Source organism: Lipophrys pholis (assembly GCF_963383615.2).
Source record: "Lipophrys pholis genome assembly, chromosome: 14".
Lineage (NCBI taxonomy): Eukaryota > Metazoa > Chordata > Actinopteri > Blenniiformes > Blenniidae > Lipophrys > Lipophrys pholis.
Window position 1 is genome coordinate 28,467,854 of NC_137633.1, and position 21,036 is coordinate 28,488,889.

The following is a 21,036-nucleotide window of genomic DNA, read 5'->3' on the forward strand; positions in this document are numbered from 1 at the left end:
CAGTATAATTAATGCAATATTCATCTCAACAACTGAGCTGTTTTATTGTTTTTGTTTTTTAATGCTGGATTTTGCTTTAAATCTCGTTTTGAACGTGTGTTCTGAAATTTTTGGATCAGTGCTTTTCATTTACTTTTCTTTCATTGTGAATGTAAAAAGAAAACAGCATCCTCCATTGTTTGTAATGTCTGAATCCAGACTGGGAGCAGGAGGAGTGATTGTTTTAAATGTCTGCAGGAGCAGGAGGAGTGATCAGAGCGGAGTGAGTCCCAGCCTCATGGCTCGCTCCCCTCCCCCTCCCCCGGCTCCCCTCCTCCGGCTCCCCGGTCTGTCCGCTCCGCTCCGCTCCTCCACCACCAGGACTCGGAGGTGCTTCAGTTTTTGAAGCCGTGGCATGAATGATCTCATCTGAACCTGATCTCCGCTCTCCCTGCCGTCGATCCTATGACCGAGACGGGAATAAAATAACCCGAACACGAGGTGAGTGTGGCCCGCTTCCTCTCGGAGACTCTTTGTGTGAACCGGGCTCACGGTGACGGCTTGTTTTTGTGTTTTTTTAGGGAACTTTAAGAGCCCGGCCGCGGAGAAAACTCTTGTTTTTTTGGGCTAGAAAGGAGGAAGGACCGCGGAGGATGGGTGGGTGGGCGCTTCGAGCTAATTAGCCCGCTAACACTCAGTTTTCTTCTTTGGGGGTGGGGGGCTGGTAAAGATGAGTTCGGCGGATGGGGAAAGCGTCTCTTTCGGCACCGTTTCTCCGTTTCTCGGTGTCTATCTGCGGAGAGTTTCTCCCGCGGAGCCGCTGAACGCTCCAGAGCGGAGCTAGCCGGCTAGCTGTTAGCCGGCTAGCTGTTAGCTCCCAGCTCAAAATGGCCTCATTGTGGCTCCGGAGCCCAAAAGACAAAGCACGCGGCGGCCACGGCTTCCCGCGGCCCACCGCCGCTCCCACGGCCCCAGCTCAGCGGCCCGGAGCGGATACGTCCCGAAGCTGGCGGGGAAACGTGGGTTAGAGGTGTTAAGTGGGTTTATTTGTCCGTTTAGCGCGGCGGGCTGAGAAAGTGCCGGAGCTCGGTGGGGGATGGGTCGGCCAGCAGCGGCCGCCATTGACGTAAAGCGGAGCTGCATTCTGCTCGGCTTCTGCGGCCAAAACGGCCTCAAATTTACATCTTTAACCTGTTTAAAACTGTTTTAAAGCAGCTGTCTAACTGTGTGGAGCTCATCTCCAAACCTCACTGCAGCCAGGCCCTGACGGGGGAGTTTTAGACGCCACATATGTCCGCATTTTGTGGTTAAATCTCAGTGAAAACAGCTTCTGACATGTAAACACAGAAGAGTTGATGCTTTCATTTGATCATTTTAATACAAACCAGGAGGATTTCAGCATCTGTAGCAGACAAATCTGAAAAATACAATATGCTGGGTTAAATATAAGCTAGTAAAAGTCATGATTTCAGTTACTATACTAAGAAAAACTCTAGTATTATTATTGGAGGATATTTTCTATACTGTCGGTAAAACACTGAACTTTGTACGTGTTTTTCATATATTAGAATATGCAGCCAAGTCTAAAATTAAACTTATTTTGCAATTCATGGGATGAAAGTCTCACTGGGTTTATGTCAAATCATCATGTAACGTTCTATTTATTAAACAGAACCCAACAATAGCGTGTTATTAAATAAAACGTGATCAAGTAGGACCCACTAAACACTCTGCAGCAGTAACAATTAGATATACTGTCACTTTCATCAGTTTTATTTTATGTATACAGTCAATGTTTATAGGTAGATAACTACTCTTGAAACAATCAGAATCTCCCAAAAGTGACATATTGACTCAACAGAGACTAAGCATGAATATACAAACTGTAATGATTAACTTGAACCTATATACTTGGTAAACAGGTACACAACTAGTGTTAAATACAATAGAATAACCTAAACAGAGACATAAGAACATATTTCCATATAATTATTAACAAAAAAAAAGACAGCTGGATACAATATAAGTATAAAAACACTAACCTTTCATAATCATTCCTTTTTTTTGGATTCAGTTAAAAAATAAAATAGTTTTGAGATTATTATAGTAAATTTAAAGCTAATATTTTGACCAAATATCCACCTATTATTCCTGTACTCTGAGTTCAACATTTGATGATATCAATCAGAATACAACATTTTTTGATACTGTTCATTTAAAAAGACATAAGAGGCCCTTAATGTGAATTCTTTTTATTTTTAATATGCAGTTTTGTGCATATTAATTTTTCTAGTTAGGCATTTTGCTACCAATCTGATGTGATGAACTACAAGTCGGGGCATTAAAACCTCCACATGTTTACCTTTGTTAGGCAGAAGTGATAGCAGAGCTGCACTGGATTACGTCAGATTCTACCTCAAGTGGCTATTGGCTTCAAAACGTTATGACTAAAATTTAGGGAGGAAATATTACCAGCAATGTCAATTGCAACTAACTTTATTGGCAGATATGTTATGAACATTTATACAATATTTAACAGTATAGCAAAAACAGAACTGTGAGAATTTGAGTAAGATTAGTTGGGAATTTTTTACAATAATGACAAATAACGTGCCTGATTTACAACAAACTAAACATTATGAGCTCCTGACGGCAAAATAAATGATGGTGCTGTTTTACTGGATCACATGCAATTGTACCAGTTCACCTAATAAGTGGCCATCGGCTATCTGTTATAACAGTAATAACTAAAATCTATGTAGGAAGTGAGCATTACCTGAAGTGTATGTTATTATCAAACGTTAGACCTGTGATATACTTAGAGATCTGTGTGTGAAACGGCAAACTGCTGATGTATATTTCTTTATATTTTTAGAAAGTTGTGGTTTTTCGGTGTGAATCGTGTTTTCAACTTTTTTCTTTAGTTTCTGTTGTACAAATCTGTGTTTTCTCCTTATTTACTGAAACACATTTGTTATTAAACTAACATTTTGCATAGCCATGAATGTAAAATCTATCCAGGTAAAGAAATGAAAAGTAAGCATCAGTCTGGTCATATTTGAATGATATAAGCAAATATATTATTGAACTCCGTCAATCAATTGGTGATTTGATATTTAAGATGTCCTCCTTCAGTGTTTTAAGTATGATGCAGAAATGTCTTGTTTTGTCTTCGCAAAAGCTTGTCAAGCTCATTTTCACAAAAAGTAACACATCCTTTGAAACGTATTTGAAAACATTTGTTGGAGTAATTGATGGTTCAAGCTCAAATTTTCCACATTTACTAGTTGGGATTCAAGTTATTATATTAATGTGTTTATTGGCTCATTTGTAGGTGGACTGATTTGTCTGCTACAGATGCCTCATTAGCTCAAAAATAAGATTTTTCAACCTATAATCTGTTTTTTTTTTTTAACCAAGGTAAAGTGTTGAGATTATAAACATTAATCAGTTTTTCTCCATGTAAAAAGAAGAAATGTGTCCTGTGCTTCTCTTGTGTGTGCAGTGAACTTTCCCTCAGGTTGTTGGGCCTCCAGCTTGTGTTTGATTTCTCTTTTAATTTGAACACTGCTGCGGTTTTCCTTTTCAAAGCGGGTAGATCTCTCAAGCTCAAACGCACCACACATGTCCATCATGACTGTTCTCTCACCCTTTTGTATTTTAGATCTCCGGGCTCCTTCATAAAGACCTCTTCCCCCACATTCTGTTTATTTTTTCCTATCCACTGTCAGGAGACGTTGCTCTGTGAAAGCTCGGACTCGCAGACCTGCAGGCTGCTCGTGTCACTTTAGAGCCATTTTCTGTGTGTTTGGATTATAAAACCTATTAAAATGCGTAGCTGGTTCAGATTGCTCATCGGATCGATTGGGGGAATCTGTCTCTCATGCTGTGTAGGACTTTCTGAGTAATGGGGAAATCTAAGCCCAGAGTCACTAAACACATTTGATTCTTGTTTGATTGTATTTTTATTAAAATGTTGAGTCACGGGCTGTTTTTAGAAACTGCACCTTGTGTGAATGTTGAAATGAGATGTAATTTGCACAGATTGGAGGGTCTTACTTCTGCCTGGCTTCCTGAGTTAAACATTTAATGTGGCTGGTCCAGAGATGATCAAGACAATATAAATTTAATTTCCTCAGATTCCTTAAGAGCGTAATAAAGGTGGTGGAGGGGAAACACAGAAAACAGGAGCTCCAGTTCTTCACTGTTGGGTTTCTGTGCTGTGAACCTCATTCGCATGTCTGAGTTTTATCTTACTGTCAATCTAATGTGACTGTTTTGTGATTGTTTAAAGAAAAAGCATCACAAACGGCGCTCTGCAGCAGGTGGAGAGTGTTCACCCGATGCCCTGCCCACAGGATGTTCACAGAGGAGACTCGGCCGGACGCCGTGCGTCTCCTGTCCACCTCCATCCTGCTCTTTTTTTATTATTTAGAGGGGGGTGGGGGGGCGGCCTGAGTGTTGTGTTCCTGTAAGACATCTGTGTGTGTTGCCGTGGTGTTTAATAAGGAAGTTGACTCTACTTTTCTTCCCCTCCTCAGTGAAGAGAAAATCTTGTTCTACTAGTTTTTGAAGCGTGGCGTGCGTAGACCTGGAAACCTGATATACCATGTAAACATTAGCGGCTCACGGGGGTATGTTGTACTGTGATCTGTTAATGCTTTTACTCCTCCTGTCGCTTTCACCCATACCTTTGTTCTTATTTTTAAAAAGCAAGTTGTTGATTAGGAAATGTTTTCTTGATCACAGGTGGCAGTCGGGGGTGAAAAGTGCTGAGTCTGATCATGTTTTTTTTTTTTGTCCATGACAGAGGTCTGTGTAGTCTGTGCTTACTTTGATGCCGCGTCCACATTTAGTTGGTAACCATGCTATTTTCGGTGGCTCAGTGGTCTGTTAAAAGTGTGGTTGTTCCGCCCAGCAGGAGTCTTGCCTCAGACTGGCCTAAAATGGGCAGAAATGGTGCTGAACAAAAGCTGCTTGTCGCTCGTACAAAAGTACTTGAAGCGTTGCAGCCGGGACCGAGCTGCATTGCTATTGCCTGTGCCTCTCAACAGGAAAGGTATAGCAAACTTTAAGAAAAAACCCAATACAACAAACCATTTATTTCCTACTGTTTAGTGTTTTAAGCCTGTATTTTATTGATGCAGTCACAGCCGCTTTTGAGCAGATTGTAGCTCTTAGCTCCCTCATTTCCTCTCAGATATCACACCACACATTAATTTACTACATGACACTTATGCTGTGTTCCAGTTGCCTCGGAGCTCGGAATTCACACCTTGAATGTAAGAAGCAGCTTCAATAACCATGACGTCTGACTGAAATAGAAACTATTTTGTTTGATAAGTTTCTCTTTTACTCACCACAGTGGAAGTGTCTGCATCAAGGGTGTCAAATATAAACCCCACCCACAAGATGACATGGATCAATCCGTTATACTGCTCTATCTAGTTTAAGGTCGCAACGGGCTGCAGATGAAATCTGCCGATTATGGGAAAAGATGGAACACACACCTATGGGGCATTTAAGGTGCGTTTCCACCGCACAAAAAGTGCTGGGATGGACTGGTATAGTCCTTTATGGTTCGGCTTTCCACCGCAAGAATTTGTGATTTTCCGGAAAATACCGCTCCAAAGATGGATACTTTTCCGCTACCCCTCCGTCGGGGTACTCAGGACCATGGAATGGGTCCGGTTTTGAGGAGCCGTTTGCTGATTGGTCAGTGATTTACTACACGCTCTCAGTATTTTAATATGTCGGCTATATGAATCCTCTGTTGTTAACATTCAGCTTTGCACTGGTTGTTTTTTTTTGGTTAGTTTTTTGCTGCGCAACTTTCATGTTGGTCCCTAAAGAGCAGACGTGATGCAGGACGGAGACCGGGGCTCGGGAGCAGACGCTACGGATGTAATCGATGCACCACCGAGTCCGATTGTCGCGTCGCTAGCCGGTGCTCCATTGCGTGAACCGCCGCGTGCCACCCCAGAGCTCCGGTTCCCCGACGCTAGAACCTCCCGGTGCGGGTCCGAGCCCCGGTGTCTGTCCTGGCATCGCGTCCGTGATCCCTGCCTCCATGCAGAAGTTGCCGCCGTCACAACCAGTGGCACGCCACCTACATTTTAACCCTCCCCTCTGCGGTGGAAACGCAATCCAAATTTTGGTCGGGGTCTGCTTTGCCATACCGCTCCGAACCACTCCGGTCCTTCCCTGCACTTTTTGTGTGGTGGAAACGTGGCTTTAGAGTCAAAAGTACCAAATAGTGCAGGATGTATGAACACTGCCAATGTTAGAGCTGTACGACAGTCAGGAAAGACCCACAGTTACTTTCATTGCCAATAAGAAGAGTCGGACCAGTTTTGACCTGGCGGTGGGGGTGGTGCAGAAGGAAGAGTATCTACATAAAAACTAAAGGTTTCCAGTGCAAACTGTTGTAAGTTGCTGTGAAAAGAAGCAACAGATGACTTATTTAAGTAGAACAGCAGCACCAGTGTAAATGAGTGAAGCTCCTTTGCTGACCCCCCTGCTACTAGCCCACCCCACCACTACCACCAGAAAATGGTCATAAGAGACCAGCTCCCTCTGGTAGGCTCCACCACGTCTTTTCTATGTATCCCAACTGAAACCATCTGGTGGCTGCTGTTCCTACTTTGTCCTCAAGGGGTGCTCTGTTTCAGTAGAAACACCAAGGTCTGAACCACACAAGTCTGTAACTCAGGCTGGTTTGTACTGGATTTGTTCTCATCTCACTCCAAACTGAGTTTGATACCCCTAATGCATTCTTCTGCTCCCACTCTAATGAATTGATGAATCTAAATAAGTCGAAACTCCGAGACAACTGCAATGCACCGCTCCTCCTCTCACCATGTTAGTGAAGTTCACACATTAGACTGTCTTGTGTTTGTCAGTGTGATTATTTCTGTGGACGAGTGTCTCCACTGTGCGCCTGACTTCTCTTTCTGTTTCCTCGCCGTTACAACAGAGAGACAACATGTTCCCGAAGGGCACCAAGCGCAAGTTCTCCGACTCCGCAGAGGAGCCGACATCCAGTGGTGACCAGAGCCCGGCAGCCACGACTGCGGCGGCGACCGCGGCGGCGACCGCAGCGGCAGCGACCGCAGCGGTGGCTCGGACGCTCTCGTCCTCCTACAGCCTCCAGCGGCAGTCACTGCTCGACATGTCACTCATCAAGCTGCAGCTCTGCCACATGCTGGTGGAGCCCAACCTGTGCCGCTCGGTGCTCATCGCCAACACGGTGCGGCAGATCCAGGAAGAGATGACCCAGGACGGGACCTGGCAGATCATGACCCAGGCCCTGGCGGCCGCTCAGTGTCCCGCAGACCGCCTGGTGGCCACCGAGGTGCTGTGCAGGCAGACTGACGCCGCGGCTCAGGCCGGCCAGAGCCCCAAGCCCTTCTCCGTGGTGGGCCTGGAGGACGGGTACCACGCGGAGGAGGTGGTGATGGAGGGAGACGTGGAGACCGAGGTCACCATGTCCACTTTGTCTCCCGTCTCCCCCCAGCTGTCCTCGGCATCCTACCTGGCGGGCCCTTTCGGAATGGGGCCCTGCTGGGAGGAGGAGGAGGAAGATGGTGACTGTGAGGAGGACGAAGAGGAGGACAGTGAGGAGTGTGTGTCGGAGGGTGAAGAGGCGGACCGGGACCACCTAAGCTCGGACTCCAGGACAGGCGAGCAGGTTTTTGGGACGTTTGAGATCAAGCACCCGGCGCCGGCGCCCGACCCCGCGCTAGAGGAGCTGTTCTCAGACGTAGACCCGTCCTACTATGACCTGGATACGGTGCTCACAGGCATGCAGAGCACCCCCAAAATGGGGCCTTACGACCTGCTGGACAGCCTGTCCCCCCACGGGCCGTCCACCCTGAGCTCCAGCTCCAGCTGCAGGTCGGACCTGAACGAACTGGACCACATCATGGAGATCATCGTGGGGTCCTGAAACCCTGTGCTGACCCCACAGACTCCTCCCAGACTATGCACCGTACACGTGTATATTCTGTTTGTGGGATTGTTTCACACGGAGACTGTTGGCCGCTTTGTGAACAGGGTGGGAAACTAACAGCGGGCCACCTAGAATCCTGAATGGGGGGGGGCTGTTGGAGATGTTCTCCGCCTCCCCTGACAGCCGCTCGGGCAAGTCGGCAGCTTTCTGTTATTCTGTTTTCTTTCTGAAAATTCACCAGGCACTTAAATGTTACAAAACTCATACTTTTGGGCGTCGGCTGCAGTTGTTACTTTCCCACCTTGCAGGTGAAATCCAGAACTCCGCAGGTATCCGTGAGAAGGCAAAGATAATTACCTATACCATGATGCATTCTTATTTACATATTTTTTTCCATGTTTACGTCTGTCATACATTCTGTCGTCCAAGCGCTTTCTGGCTGTGCTCTTCTGCCATTTTCTGTCCATTTCTATTTATTGTTACATGGACCGAGAACCAGTTCATCATCACACTACATCACAAAACCAGAACAAATTGTAAATCCAAATCTATGAATTAATGCATATTTTCCTAGAGATTTGAGCAATTATGAATGGAATATATGTATATGTACGTATGTGTATATAGAAATATATTTTTTGCATTATACAGCTGGGGGATTTTGCAAGCATCATTTGATATTATTTTCTTCCTCTCCCAAGCAGTTTTTAAGATTTTAATGTAGCCAGACTCGAGACAGTGTCTTCCCATGGTTCGGTATAATAGGTCGACTGTAACACGTGTCAGGACTGGCATTGTCACGCTTTGTAGATTTTTATTTTTATTTTTCCTCTAAAGCTTTATGCAGAGCAGGGGGATTGCCCCGTCCCACCGACTGGGGGTCAGTGTTGTTGGGTTTGTGGGGAGGGTCCGGTGGGCGACCGGTGGTCGTCCCCCTGCTCTGCTCAACAACAACAGGTCCAATCAAGAATCAAGAAGCAGCTTTTTTCCTGAAGCATTTGGAGAAACCCTGAGGTGATGACTGCATCCAGAAGCCATATTTCTTTTTCTCATTTGTTCCCACAAATGAAGAATTCTGTGTGTGAACCCATCTAATTTATTGTTTTATTTATTGTATTTATTGTATCTAGGTACAGACATGCCATATTGACTTATCAATTCTACCACGAGGCCCGATGAAATTATATTTACCCAAATTTCGCCTTTCTTTTTGAATGCAGTCCCTATTTATTCCTTTTTTTTTTCTAATATAATTATTATTAGTATTAACAATAACCGGGTTACTCTTCAAATTACTATGCAGCTCTCTCATCTATGTTTCAAACTGACTGTACACAGCTCAAATGTCCTTTAAGTCCTTTATGCAAACAGTTGCCTTCTCTCCTGAATATGTGGAAAAATCTGATGCATTTTTTCTAAATTGTTCCTCGTATCATCGTGATGAAGAGATTTAACTCAGGCAAACACAATGTATTGACAAAAATACAGTATTACGATGCGCTTATTACCTTACCACAACACTCCTGAAGGATGTCACTCTGGTCTGAATGGGAGCTAGAACTTCAAAGACTAATTATCATTGTAAAATGTATGCATTTTTTTATATTAAGAAAAAAAAACATTGTAGCATCTTTGTAAATATTTTTTATAATAAAAGGTGCAACTATTGATTTCGGTGATGTGGTTCTTTTCACCGATTTTATCTCATGATTGTTCTCTGCAGGATCTGGGATTCGGAGAGTTAATAACACTTGTTTATCTGCACTAACACTAACATTAAGGCTTGTTTCACAAAAGGTTTTCGTTCCCACAGAATTGCTGAAAATGATGTAGTTTTTATGTTGGCCACTTGTGGGTGCTGTTGTTTTGTAATGAAACCACACACAGAACAATGAGCTCTAAACACCAACAATGGGAGAACACCTACATTCTAGTGGACAGACCACTAAGTTGGCTGTCAAAATAAACCTACCAAGTCCAGGAGACTCGGGACTGGGAGTCATGACACGAAGGAGGAAACGTTGTTCTGATTGGCTCAACTGAGCATGTGCAGAACTACTGGTTACCACGTCTGTGACGACCAGGAGCAGTGTTTCTGCCGTCCAACAAAGTTTAAAGTCTTTAATTACAAATTGTGATAATTTCAGATTTGTTTCAGTCGTTGAAAAGTTTCCATTTAGTCAGAGAAATGTTTCACCAGGAAGATTTTCATCATCCCTCCATCTTCTCCCTCTTCTCCGTTTCCGGGTGGTGGGGGTGTCAGTCTGAGCACCGTCACCCAGATCACATTGACCCATTAAGAAACCTTCCTGCAGGTGGAGAGCCCACAGGAAGGTGGAGAGCCCACAGGAAGGTGGCGCCCGACCTGGGACATGAACCCTCTACCTTGAGCCTGAGAGTCTCATGCTCTACCTGCTGAGCTACCTGGGGCTGTATTTGGACTATGGTAATAACAACCAGTATTTAGAAATACCTAGCCATGCACATGAATAAGATGTAAACTCCCCGATGAACGAGTCTTTTCACTGTGAAGCAGAAGAACGTTCCACCTCAGCACCCTGGCCTCCATTAAGAATACAGGTTTGATATACAGTCGGTTCTGTCGTCAAAAAAAAAATGAAGTCCTGAATTGTTGGATGTTTTTTTTTTTTATTATTTTTTGGCGGAATATTTCATGTCCCCCAAGTCTAAACACTGAGTGGTGGGGTCCCTGGTTCGAATCCCAGTTGAAACAGGCCCTACAGCCTAAAATGTGGTGAGGTTTCAATCAGCTGCTGAGGCTCAATGGCCTCACTGCTTCACTACACGTTCAATAAATGAAGTAAACTATCAGCTTATGAAGCGTTACGACACATTACTACTCACAATATCTGGACGGTTTCTACAGTTTAGTGAGAATAACTACCAATGAGTCTCTTAAGCTTTTAGAGCTGATGATTCCTCCAAACCAGAGCTGAGAAACTTTGAAATTGAATTTGCGGTTTGGCTCCAGCTGGATCTTCTTTCTCGTCACATGATGAACCGTGAGATCCTGCAGCAGTCCAGCCGAGCTGCAGCCGACCGCCGGTTCTGGTGCCACTCTGGTGAGAGGCTTCTCCTTTCAGACGAACAACAGCGTGAGGCTGAACATCGTAGCTGCTCGCCGCAGCTCCACTTTACATGCCATACGGTGCATAGCGCATGCTATAGCTGCTGATGCCTGCCGCCTGCCGCCTGCCGCCTGCCGCCTGCCGCCTGCCGCCTGCCGCCTGCCGCCTGCCGCCTGCCGCCTGCCGCCTGCCGCCTGCCGCCTGCCGCCTGCACTCGGTTAGGCCTCTAGTTAAAAATGAATGGCCTCTCAGTGAGTCGGCACCAAGGCAGCCCGAGGAGGCGAGTTATTGCAGAAAAGAGACGCAGCGTGGACAGAAGCAGCAGAGACGAGAAGAGTGAAGAGGTTTTTTAATCAAATGTTATATTTTCACCTCATGATGAAAACAATCAGTGTGACCTTTAACACGGCAGCTGTAACGTATGAGTGTGTTTATTTATATACATAAATTACAAATACTGTACTCGCATTACTTATGTTTGTACTGTTATGATTACTCATTCAGTTATGTAATGTAACTCATACTGAATTACAATCTACGCTATGTATTGTACAGTATTCTATCACATATTTCATACTTGTAACTTAGAATGAACATCTGTGACGATCAGTGCAGTTAAATGTGATTCCAAAGTAACTTATACTTTGAATAGTTGTTCAATTACAATTACTTGGAATGGAGTCAAAAATACAGCCCCGGGTAGCTCAGTAGGTAGAGCAGGAGACTCTCAGTCTCCAGGTAGAGGGTTCATGTCCCCCGCCGGGCACCACCTTCCTGTGGGCTCTCCACCTTCCCGTGGGCTCTCCACCTTCCTGTGGGCTCTCCACCTTCCCGTGGGCTCTCCACCTTCCCGTGGGCTCTCCACCTTCCTGTGGGCTCTCCACCTGCAGGAAGGTTCTTAATGGGTCAATGTGATCGGGGTGACGGTGCTCAGACTGACACCACCACCACCTGGAGACGGAGGAGATGGATGGAGTCCAAACTAAGCATTAGAATCAAAGCTGTAAATGAGTATAACTTTCAGTACTCTCTCTACATCTGGTAAAAGATGATCAGCAGGTATGTATGTAACAGATAACAAAACTTTACACGACTGTAATTAAATAGAATTTGCACTATTTTCTTATGAATGTAATTTAATTTATTGACGTAATCTACTTCATTGCTAGTTATATATCCGTAACATTAATTCAATGCCTGCTACTGAGAATTAAATGTGGAAAAAAGTAACTAATACTTTTAGAAGCATACTTTGTACTTTTACATGAATTATTCTTTTACTTGCAACATGACTACAAATTCTAGTACTGTTTTTCCCTCTGGTAAAAGAATACAAATACTGATATTACTATAATCAGGTAGTATTTTTCAAAATCTGTACTTTAAGTAATTTTGAGTCTCGTTCTCACTTCTGATTTGTGTGATCGACAACAACAATCCCACACGCTGTGTGAAATGTAATCAAAGTACAGTGATTCACAAATCTTATAAACTAATATTTAATTCAGAATAGAATTAAAACCCTTTTTTTTTTAATTTAATTTAATTGTAAGGGTCCCCATTAGTCTGAATGAATGAATGAATGAATGAATGAAGGACATTGGGGGTTTAAACTTGGAAATCTTAACTGTTTATGGAAAAATTAGCCAAAGTTAAATATGACGAGAGCAACACGTCTCAAAAAAGGTGGGACAGTATGATGTTTACCATGGAATCATGTCCTTCTTATTAGGACTTGGATTAGAGCACTTTCTGGAGTTGTGGGAGATTAATTAATTTCTCATCTGAAGCAGGAAACACAAAGCAATTTAATGCCATTAAAAAGTAACTTGGGACCATTTAACAAGAATACTTTGTGTTTTTTCTTTGAGTAGATGTCCTAATTTACAAATCACCAGACTTTTTCCAACACAAATTGAATTTAAATTTTTTTTCAGGTTTTACCACAAAAAAAAAAAATGTTATCGCCCAACCAAAACAAACAAATGTTATTTACCCTCATTTTTAAAACATTTTCTGAATACACAGTTTCAGAAGATGAAGATGATGAAGATGAAGAATTGGTGGAGGTTTCAGATGTGAGCAGCACGAGGAGGAAGAGACTGAAAGGAAACTTTCCTTATTTGGTGTTTTCTCCACGTATTTCCGGTCACGTCCCTCCTTCCGCTCTGCGTCATCTGTCTCTTTAAAATGGTGCATTTAGGTGCTCTGCTACAGTGTCGGATATTTGAAACACATTTTCCCTAGTTTCAAAATGTGTGACTACTTTTCCTTCATAATACAAACACTTTGTTGTGTTTTGTGAAATGGCACAACAATCTTTAGAATCTATTTCATTTTCAAGCGTTTAAAATATATAGAAACCTTCAGTTACTCTGTATTTCCTTTTCCTATTATCAGTGCACTAAATGATATAAAATTATGTTGATTTATAAAAAAAAAATTCTTTGCTGGTGGTATTTAATAAAAAAAATAAAAAAACAGATGAGAGAAGAGCAAGGAGGCTCTCAGTGACTCAGCTGACTGCAGTTCTGGGTGATTTTTACTTTAGTTTCAGGATGACATGCAAATTCTGAGTCAGTTTAGCAGATGGTATTAAGATTATTGATGCACAGCAAAGCAGAGCAGGATTTTTTTTGAAAGGATTTTCCGCTGTGCTGTGTCTAACGCTGTCCTCTCGTAGTACTGTAGGCCCCACGTGCAAACACATTATGGAACTTCAGGCCTCTGGGCACAGAAGAGTAAAAAGCCACCTCTTGTCCTACCAAACACCAACATACCAATATGAAAGATGAAGAAAGATGATTTGAGCTCGGTTTGTGTACTCTGTCTGTGTATCTTGCTGATGTTTGGCGTGGTTATGTGCCATTCTGGAGAAGTTTTGTGTCTCTTTGTGTTATTTTGTGACAAAATGTGTGTCTTTTCACTGGTTTTGTAATCATTACATGCTGCTGAGTTTCTTTTTTTATGTATTGATTACTAATTTTACTTTACTACATCTCAAAAATGTATCTTGTTCAACAAGTTTATCAGCATTGGGGTCTTTTTAATATAAAACTGAGAAATATATGTGAAAATGACCAAAATGTAGACGGAACGGTACAATAATAATGGTATAACAATAGTGGACAAGACCAGCAAGTAGTAAAACATTGTGTGTGTGTGAGACTCACTAAAGGGCCTACCTATACTCTAATGATAATGGTAATATTACTACGAGTATGAGTATTGATGCATCTCTATTCATCAGGGACTCTTGTACTTGTGAACGCGCCAGTGAGTATTACGTGACGTCATGACGTCAACAACATTACCCGCAGGTACGCACGAGAGCACGAGCATTGTCGGCGGTTTGGAGATTGTTTAATATTAAAGTGAATCACAAAAGTAATGTAACTTTTAAAGAGTTTCGGGGCTCACACGCGAGTACGCACAGCGCAGTGCGCAGATAAACGCTCCGCAGTGCGCTGTGCGTACTGTATGCTGGCTGCTGGAGGCGCGCGTCGCGTCGACGCAGAGGCTGTGCGGCGGTGGTTCGCGGCAACGCATAGCCTTCTCGTATCGTTTGCGTATGGAGTACACACGACGCCTGATGGCATTTGATAAATACTCGTAAAGGTCAGTACTCATCTTTTAAATAACCTTTATCGGTGCATCCCTAATCATGATTTCTTTTTTCTAAATCATTTTTCTGGGTCGTTTTGCGCGTCTCACGTGTGCAGGGAGACCGAAGCCATCTTCCCCAGCGGCCCTGAACGCAGCGGCAGCACGGCCGCACATTAACGGCCCCGTGAGCTGCGGAGGAGGAAGAGGAGGAGGAAGAGGAGGCGGAGGGAGGAGGCTCCAGCAGAGGGCCGCGGACCAATGCGGTCTCCTCGCGCTTGCGGAGCTCCCCCCCCCCCCCCCCACCCCCCCCCCCCCCCCCCCCCCCCCGGACCTCCCCCCGTCGAACATTCCTCTCTCCGGCTCCACACAGCAGCGGAACGCGGCGGAGACTCGACGGACTCGGACTCCTCATGACTCTGTCCAAGGACACGTAAGGTTGTTTTTTTTATTGTTAAAACTCAGTAAGAATCCGTCTAATCCTTCAGATTGAGGCTGTTCAGCTCGTTATTCCCGTCGTGGTGAGATGAGAGGTTATGAGGAGATCTCTCCCGGGTCCAGGGCAGAAAGAGTGGAAGCAGAATCTTATTTAAATAATCAGAACTAAGATGATAAATCTTCTACTACTGGTCTCCTCTCTGCTCAGTTCGGTCGAGCAGCGGCAGTGTGATCAGACGCTTAATAACTGTGTAATAACGAGTTGGGAAATGATGAGTAAAGTCAGTCAGTCTGCAGGAGTCTGTCAGTGAGTCACAAATGTTCCCTCGAAATGAGAGAAACTCACAGCAACATTCTGGAAACTCGTCTCGTCTGGACTAATACAACCAAACACCAACTGTCTTTAACATGTCTGCTGGGTGGGAATAACCTGCCGGCTGTTACACTGGTCAGACTCGGCAGGAATCCAAAGAACCGATTCTAAATGACTTCTGATGATCTCTTATTCACACTGTACAGGTGAAACACATTTCATTTCAGGGCCACGAACAGAACTCAGTCTTCCTGAGGAGGCCGGACCAGTACCATAGTGAAATAATAACCTTTACATTTGAATTCTAATGTTTTCCTGTGTTGTGGCGCAGAGTATACGGGATGAAAATGTCTATATTTTCACAATTGCTACTAAAAATGACTCCAATCTCAACAGAAAGGCAATTTTAATGAAACCTCCTGTGAAACACAGTGACATGTCCAGAAAGCTCCTCCGGCTGCTGCATTGTGGGTGTTTCTACACATCACAACGGCATTTCAGCTTTCATGCTGGTATGTCAGCGTTGGGTTCGCTGCTCAAAAAAATGTTAACAAAATCAATGTTTCTTAGAAATGTTTGCTATTATTTGGTGTTTTGGCCGATTGGAGTCTCGTGCGGGCCGGTTTTGGCCCACGGGCCTGATGTTTGAACCCCTGCTTCAAACTAAAAGCTACCAGAGTTTATATGAATTGAGAAGATATTGTACAAAGTAACTGCATAAATAGTTCATGTATGTAAGGTGTTATGTGTTCAAGTTAAATATTTTCAATATTAAATAACTCAATCAGCTGCTTTTCTTCAAAATGTCAAAAAATAGTCAATAATTTCAATTAAAGCCTGAAATTGTCTCATTTTTCATCATTACATTAAAGATCAATTCACAAAGAAAAGTGAAAGGCTAATGGAGTCCACATTCAGGAGGTGGTGACTGATGAATTGTCGGATTAAAAAGCCGAAACAAAAGGGCAGAAAGTGGCATTAATATTATAAAATGTAAAAGAAAACCCTGAAGATGTTTGGATCAGAGATCAGTATTGATGATAGGACTGTGGTGAAACAGGTTAGTTTGACCCTACTGATGATGTCATCAAGGGACTTTTAACAACTAATCCTAGGTAGAATTCTGCTCCTAACAGAACTTTATTTTTCTGGCTTGATTGAGCAGATTTCTCCAGTCGAGGCAGTAAATTCTGGTTTCTAATGGTGGTAAAGTGGCTCCGTCCCGTTTTGACCGGTGGTCTCCTCCCGTTGATCTAGGTCAATGTTGGGTCGCGGTGTGAAGCGGAAGTGGAGTTGCCTGGAGGAGCTGGAGGCCGAGGTGGGCCCTGACGCCGCAGTGATGGAGCAGGAGGTGGCGGAGGAGGGCGGGGCTCCACCCGGACCCTCCATCAGCCGCCTGCAGCAGCGGCAGCTGGTGCTCGGCCTCTGCCTGGAGAAGCTGCAGCGGTACCAGGCCGGCGTGGAACTGAGCCTGCGCCGCTCCGTGCTGCTCATCAACACACTGCGGCAGATCCAGGAGGAGATGCAGAGCGACGGGGTTGCGAGCGCCCCGCCCGACACGCTCCTGGGCGCCGTGCGCCCGGACTCCCGCCTCCTCAGGGACGACTTCAGGGAGGACGTGTCGGTGACCTGCCCCGGCTGTGTGGAGGACATCGTGGTGAGCTCGTCCCCGCCTCCATCTCCAGAAGCCTCCTCTCAGGAGGCGGCCGCCCCCCTCGACCAGCAGAGACCCTCACCGCCCACCTTCAGTGAGGCGATGAGCGCCATGGGCTACCTGGGAGACCTCGCCCTGGACGATATCTTCGAGGACATCGACACGTCCATGTATGAGACGTCTGATCTGCCCTCGGCGTGGGCGGCGGGCTCTCTGTGGCCCGTCAGCGTGTCGATATGGCCAGACGAGGACGTGAAGCTGCGCGGCCCCCCAGCAGGGGGGCTGCAGTCCTGCCTGACGGACCTGAACGAGCTGGACCACATCATGGAGATTCTGGTCAAGTCCTGATCCAAGAACCACGAGGAGCCCAGCGGCCCGGACCTTTGAGTCTCCATCTGAACGTTCACTCCAGAAGAAAACACAAATTCTCTCTCTCTCTCACACACACACACACACACACACACACACACACACACACACACACACACACACACACACACACACACACACACACACACACACACACACACACACACACACACACACACACACACACACCTTAAACGTATTTATTACACAGAAACATCTCATAGTTTGAGAAAAAACAATTCCAATATTGCTTTGGTCGTCCTGAGTCCAGAAATAATCACCTGCTCAACAGAAAATGAATTATTGAAGTTAATTAGTTGGAGCCAGTGTTTCCCAACCTGAGGTCTGAGACCCCCTTTGGGGCCCAGAGGAACCAGAGTTAGACCCTTTCTATATAGTCAGAAAGGATGTCTTCAATATGTTCAGCGTTTCGTCTCAATGTGACGTTTTTAGCAAATGAAAGATGGAAGAAGCTCCTGTAACTTCTCTGATGGTGATGAAGGTCGGGAGCCGCTGGTTTTAGCACTTAACAATCAAAAATACAGATTGTAGCCACGTTTTATTGAAGAATTACTACTTTCTTTCTACAAAAAGTTGCTTCTGCAAGGTATTTGCTGATATCTCAAACACAAAATGAAAGATCTGCAGTGAGCCGATCAGACGTGGAGACAAAGTGGCTGTGCCTCACTGTAGCTCACTGTAGCTCACTGTAGCTCAGTGTAGCTCACTGTAGCTCACTGTAGCTCAGTGTAGCTCACTGTAGCTCACTAGCTCACTGTAGCTCAGTGTAGCTCACTGTAGCTCAGTGTAGCTCAGTGTAGCTCACTGTAGCTCACTAGCTCACTGTAGCTCAGTGTAGCTCAGTGTAGCTCACTAGCTCACTGTAGCTCAGTGTAGCTCACTGTAGCTCACTGTAGCTCAGTGTAGCTCACTGTAGCTCAGTGTAGCTCACTGTAGCTCACTGTAGCTCAGTGTAGCTCACTGTAGCTCACTGTAGCTCACTGTAGCTCAGTGTAGCTCACTGTAGCTCAGTGTAGCTCACTGTAGCTCACTGTAGCTCAGTGTAGCTCACTGTAGCTCAGTGTAGCTCAGTGTAGCTCAGTGTATCAGTGTTGCACTCGTGCAGGAAGGGAAGCAGCAGGGCGGCAGTGGACAGACCAGCGACGTGCAGGTGAATCTCCCTCCGCTCTCTCAACCTGTGAATGCAGACGGAGCTTTAAGTCTGACGAGGCGGCGGCGCCGTGTGAAAACGCAGGTCTCAGGAGAGGAGGAACCTGAGCTGCGTCACTCGCTGTCAGAACACACCTGGTTGATTATTAATTGAATTGCCTTCAGTTACTTCCAGGCCGAGCCGCCGGCAACCCGAGGGCAAAGGGCCAGCTTCCCTTCAGTATCAGGACTGAGCTCAGACTCAAAGTATTTATGTGGGAGAAGGACGCTGCGCTCCAGAAGCCAGGAAACAAGCAGACATGCCTTCATGGGATCTTCTTATTTATGAACGAGCAGCAGATTTACATGCTGTTTGTGGGTGTGAGAGTAACTTATGATTTTAGATCCTTTCTGACCTTGGACTGGCGGCTCTTCACACATTTGGACCATTTGTGACACAAAAATGATGCAAAATGTGCAAGAATCAACCTTTTTATTTTATTTTATTTTTTCCCTTCTCGGCAGCTTGTATTTACGATGAATCCTTCATGTCATGAATGCAGCATTAAATATGTATTTTAGTGGTTGGACTGAGGAGCTGATGGCCTCGAGTCAACCGTCAGGAGGAAACTCTGCCATGTGCCGGTCAGTTGGTACCAGAACAGCTCGGTATTGTGGCCAATTCATACCTGAATCAACCTGAATTATCACACCTGTCAGTATTTAGAGTAACTTCTACTTTATTGTTTCTTTTAAACACGTTTCTGCAAACAGCACATCATTTAGACACGGCAGCCGAAGCATAAAGGAAGTCAGAATATGATGTTATTTAAATTATTTTTGAACTAGAAGAGGTGAAACAAGCCATGTTAGGTGATTTTGCACAGATTTTATAAATGACATCCAGATTGCGTCTGTCACCACACAGTGAGAATATCAGTGACGTTTGGAGGAGTTTGCATGTTCTTCCTGTACATGCATGTTTAATTTGTGTGTGTGTGTGTGTGTGTGTGTGTGTGTGTGTGTACAGTAACATACTTGGATTACGTTTGAAATGGCATCTATTGCTGTTTATTTGCACTCTTAACAGCCTCAGCCGATCATGTCGAAGGCTTAAAACACAACTGGTCTCAGAATTCAGGTAGGAAATGACCCGTTAACGGTACGAATTGACCTGCAACCATCTGAAAATTGTAAGTGGCAAACGGACACCTCTGTATCTCTATGGCCTTTGAGGGGGGACAGTTTTCTAAAGCAGTTTTTTACCTGTTTCTACCTGTAGCTCCAGTCTCATGTCCAGTGGAAGCAACACAGTTTACGCCTTTTCTACCTCCTGCTGTCTGTTTGACTTGTTCTTTTCTTTCTGTTTTCAACCTGCACTCCATAAGCCATGAAAGAAATCCAGCGTTTCCCCTCTGCAGTCAGACCAAAGCAATCCGTCCTCATCTCTGTCTCCGGCCTCCTGTCGACAACGTGCCTTACTACTGAGTTTTATTCACGCTTGGAGGAGGGGCGGCGAGGGGGTTGTAGCTGTAGGAGATTCAGTGGTGAACAAATCTGTAAAACCTGCAATGAGGTGTTATGTAAAGCGACCGTCGACCAACGTTTCTTCCTTCTTCTTGGCCTTTTTCTGCTGTGCTCGCTGAACACTGCAGCTGTATGAGCTTAATGTACCCTGACAGGCTGACAGTGAGCGAGCTGAGGGAGGAGGAGGAGGAGGAGGAGGGTGGGAGGAAGCTGTCTGCGTCACCGGCTCAGTGGGAGGATCCCGCAGCTTGTTTTTGCCTGGACTCACACACCGGACTGACCAATCACAGGCCAGCAGCGAGCTGCATGGCAGCAGCTCCAACAACAACTTGTTTTCTGCTCCTGCAGACGCTCAGCTGGAAATTAAACCACTTTTCTCTTTTCCATCGGACACAACGTGACACTGACGGGACTGAACAGAGCTGCAGTGTTTATTTATAACTGAACATGTCTGTAAAGCACAAACTGTATATTTCTGATCATCATATTAATGTATCTGAAGGATGAAATGAGATGATAATTCGTAATGTATTATATTTTTTGTGGAATATTTTATAGATTTTATTCAATTATACAGTAAAAACCAAAACCCTGGCTGGTTTGCTTGAGTCTTTTTGTTCATGTTGACAAACCTGGACTCATTATGCAACACAACATTGCTCAGGCTGCTGAGAGCTGCTTTTTTAGGTCAATGACAAAAACATCACATTCACATTAGAAAATAAGTAACTGAAAACAACTGTAGTGCACAACACACACACACACACGCACGCACGCACGCACGCACACACACACACACACACACACACACACACACACACAGACATGTTGGAGTTTTTCTGTGCCTCTTGGGGGATTTTTTGCGTGTTGTATCATAGAAACACATTCCTTCAAAGTTCACCACAGTTTGATTTTTTAACATTTTAAAAAAACTTAATAGAATTCAGTATCACAGCATTTTAAA

General features: G+C 44.7%; 2 protein-coding genes across 3 annotated transcripts; both read left to right on the top strand.

Annotated features, from left to right (window-relative positions):
- The first annotated feature begins 365 nt into the window (after nt 1-365).
- cdca4 (cell division cycle associated 4) lies at nt 366-8,450 on the top strand. Its single transcript, XM_080479778.1, has 2 exons — nt 366-480; nt 6,956-8,450. The coding sequence occupies exon 2, from the start codon at nt 6,965-6,967 to the stop codon at nt 7,925-7,927; it is 963 nt and encodes a 320-aa protein (XP_080335904.1). The 5' UTR covers nt 366-480; nt 6,956-6,964; the 3' UTR covers nt 7,928-8,450.
- A 6,537-nt stretch (nt 8,451-14,987) lies between these two features.
- On the top strand, nt 14,988-17,956 carry LOC308119634 (SERTA domain-containing protein 3). Of its 2 annotated transcripts, none has more exons than XM_080479785.1 (2): nt 14,988-15,055; nt 16,631-17,953. In XM_080479785.1, the coding sequence occupies exons 1-2, from the start codon at nt 15,036-15,038 to the stop codon at nt 17,373-17,375; spliced, it is 765 nt and encodes a 254-aa protein (XP_080335911.1). In that variant the 5' UTR covers nt 14,988-15,035; the 3' UTR covers nt 17,376-17,953. The 2 variants fall into 2 exon arrangements, with proteins under 2 accessions (XP_080335911.1, XP_080335912.1); XM_080479786.1 differs by having other exon boundaries at nt 14,996-15,060; nt 16,631-17,956.
- The last annotated feature ends 3,080 nt before the right edge of the window (nt 17,957-21,036 follow it).

What these genes read in the sequence shown, in the direction of transcription:
- cdca4 (XM_080479778.1), top strand. Translation starts at nt 6,965, where the DNA reads ATGTTCCCGAAGGGCACCAAGCGCAAGTTCTCCGACTCCGCAGAGGAG.
- LOC308119634 (XM_080479785.1), top strand. Translation starts at nt 15,036, where the DNA reads ATGACTCTGTCCAAGGACAC. An exon ending in ATGACTCTGTCCAAGGACAC is followed by an intron (nt 15,056 to 16,630) that starts GTAAGGTTGTTT and finishes CCGTTGATCTAG; the next exon opens with GTCAATGTTGGGTCGCGGTG.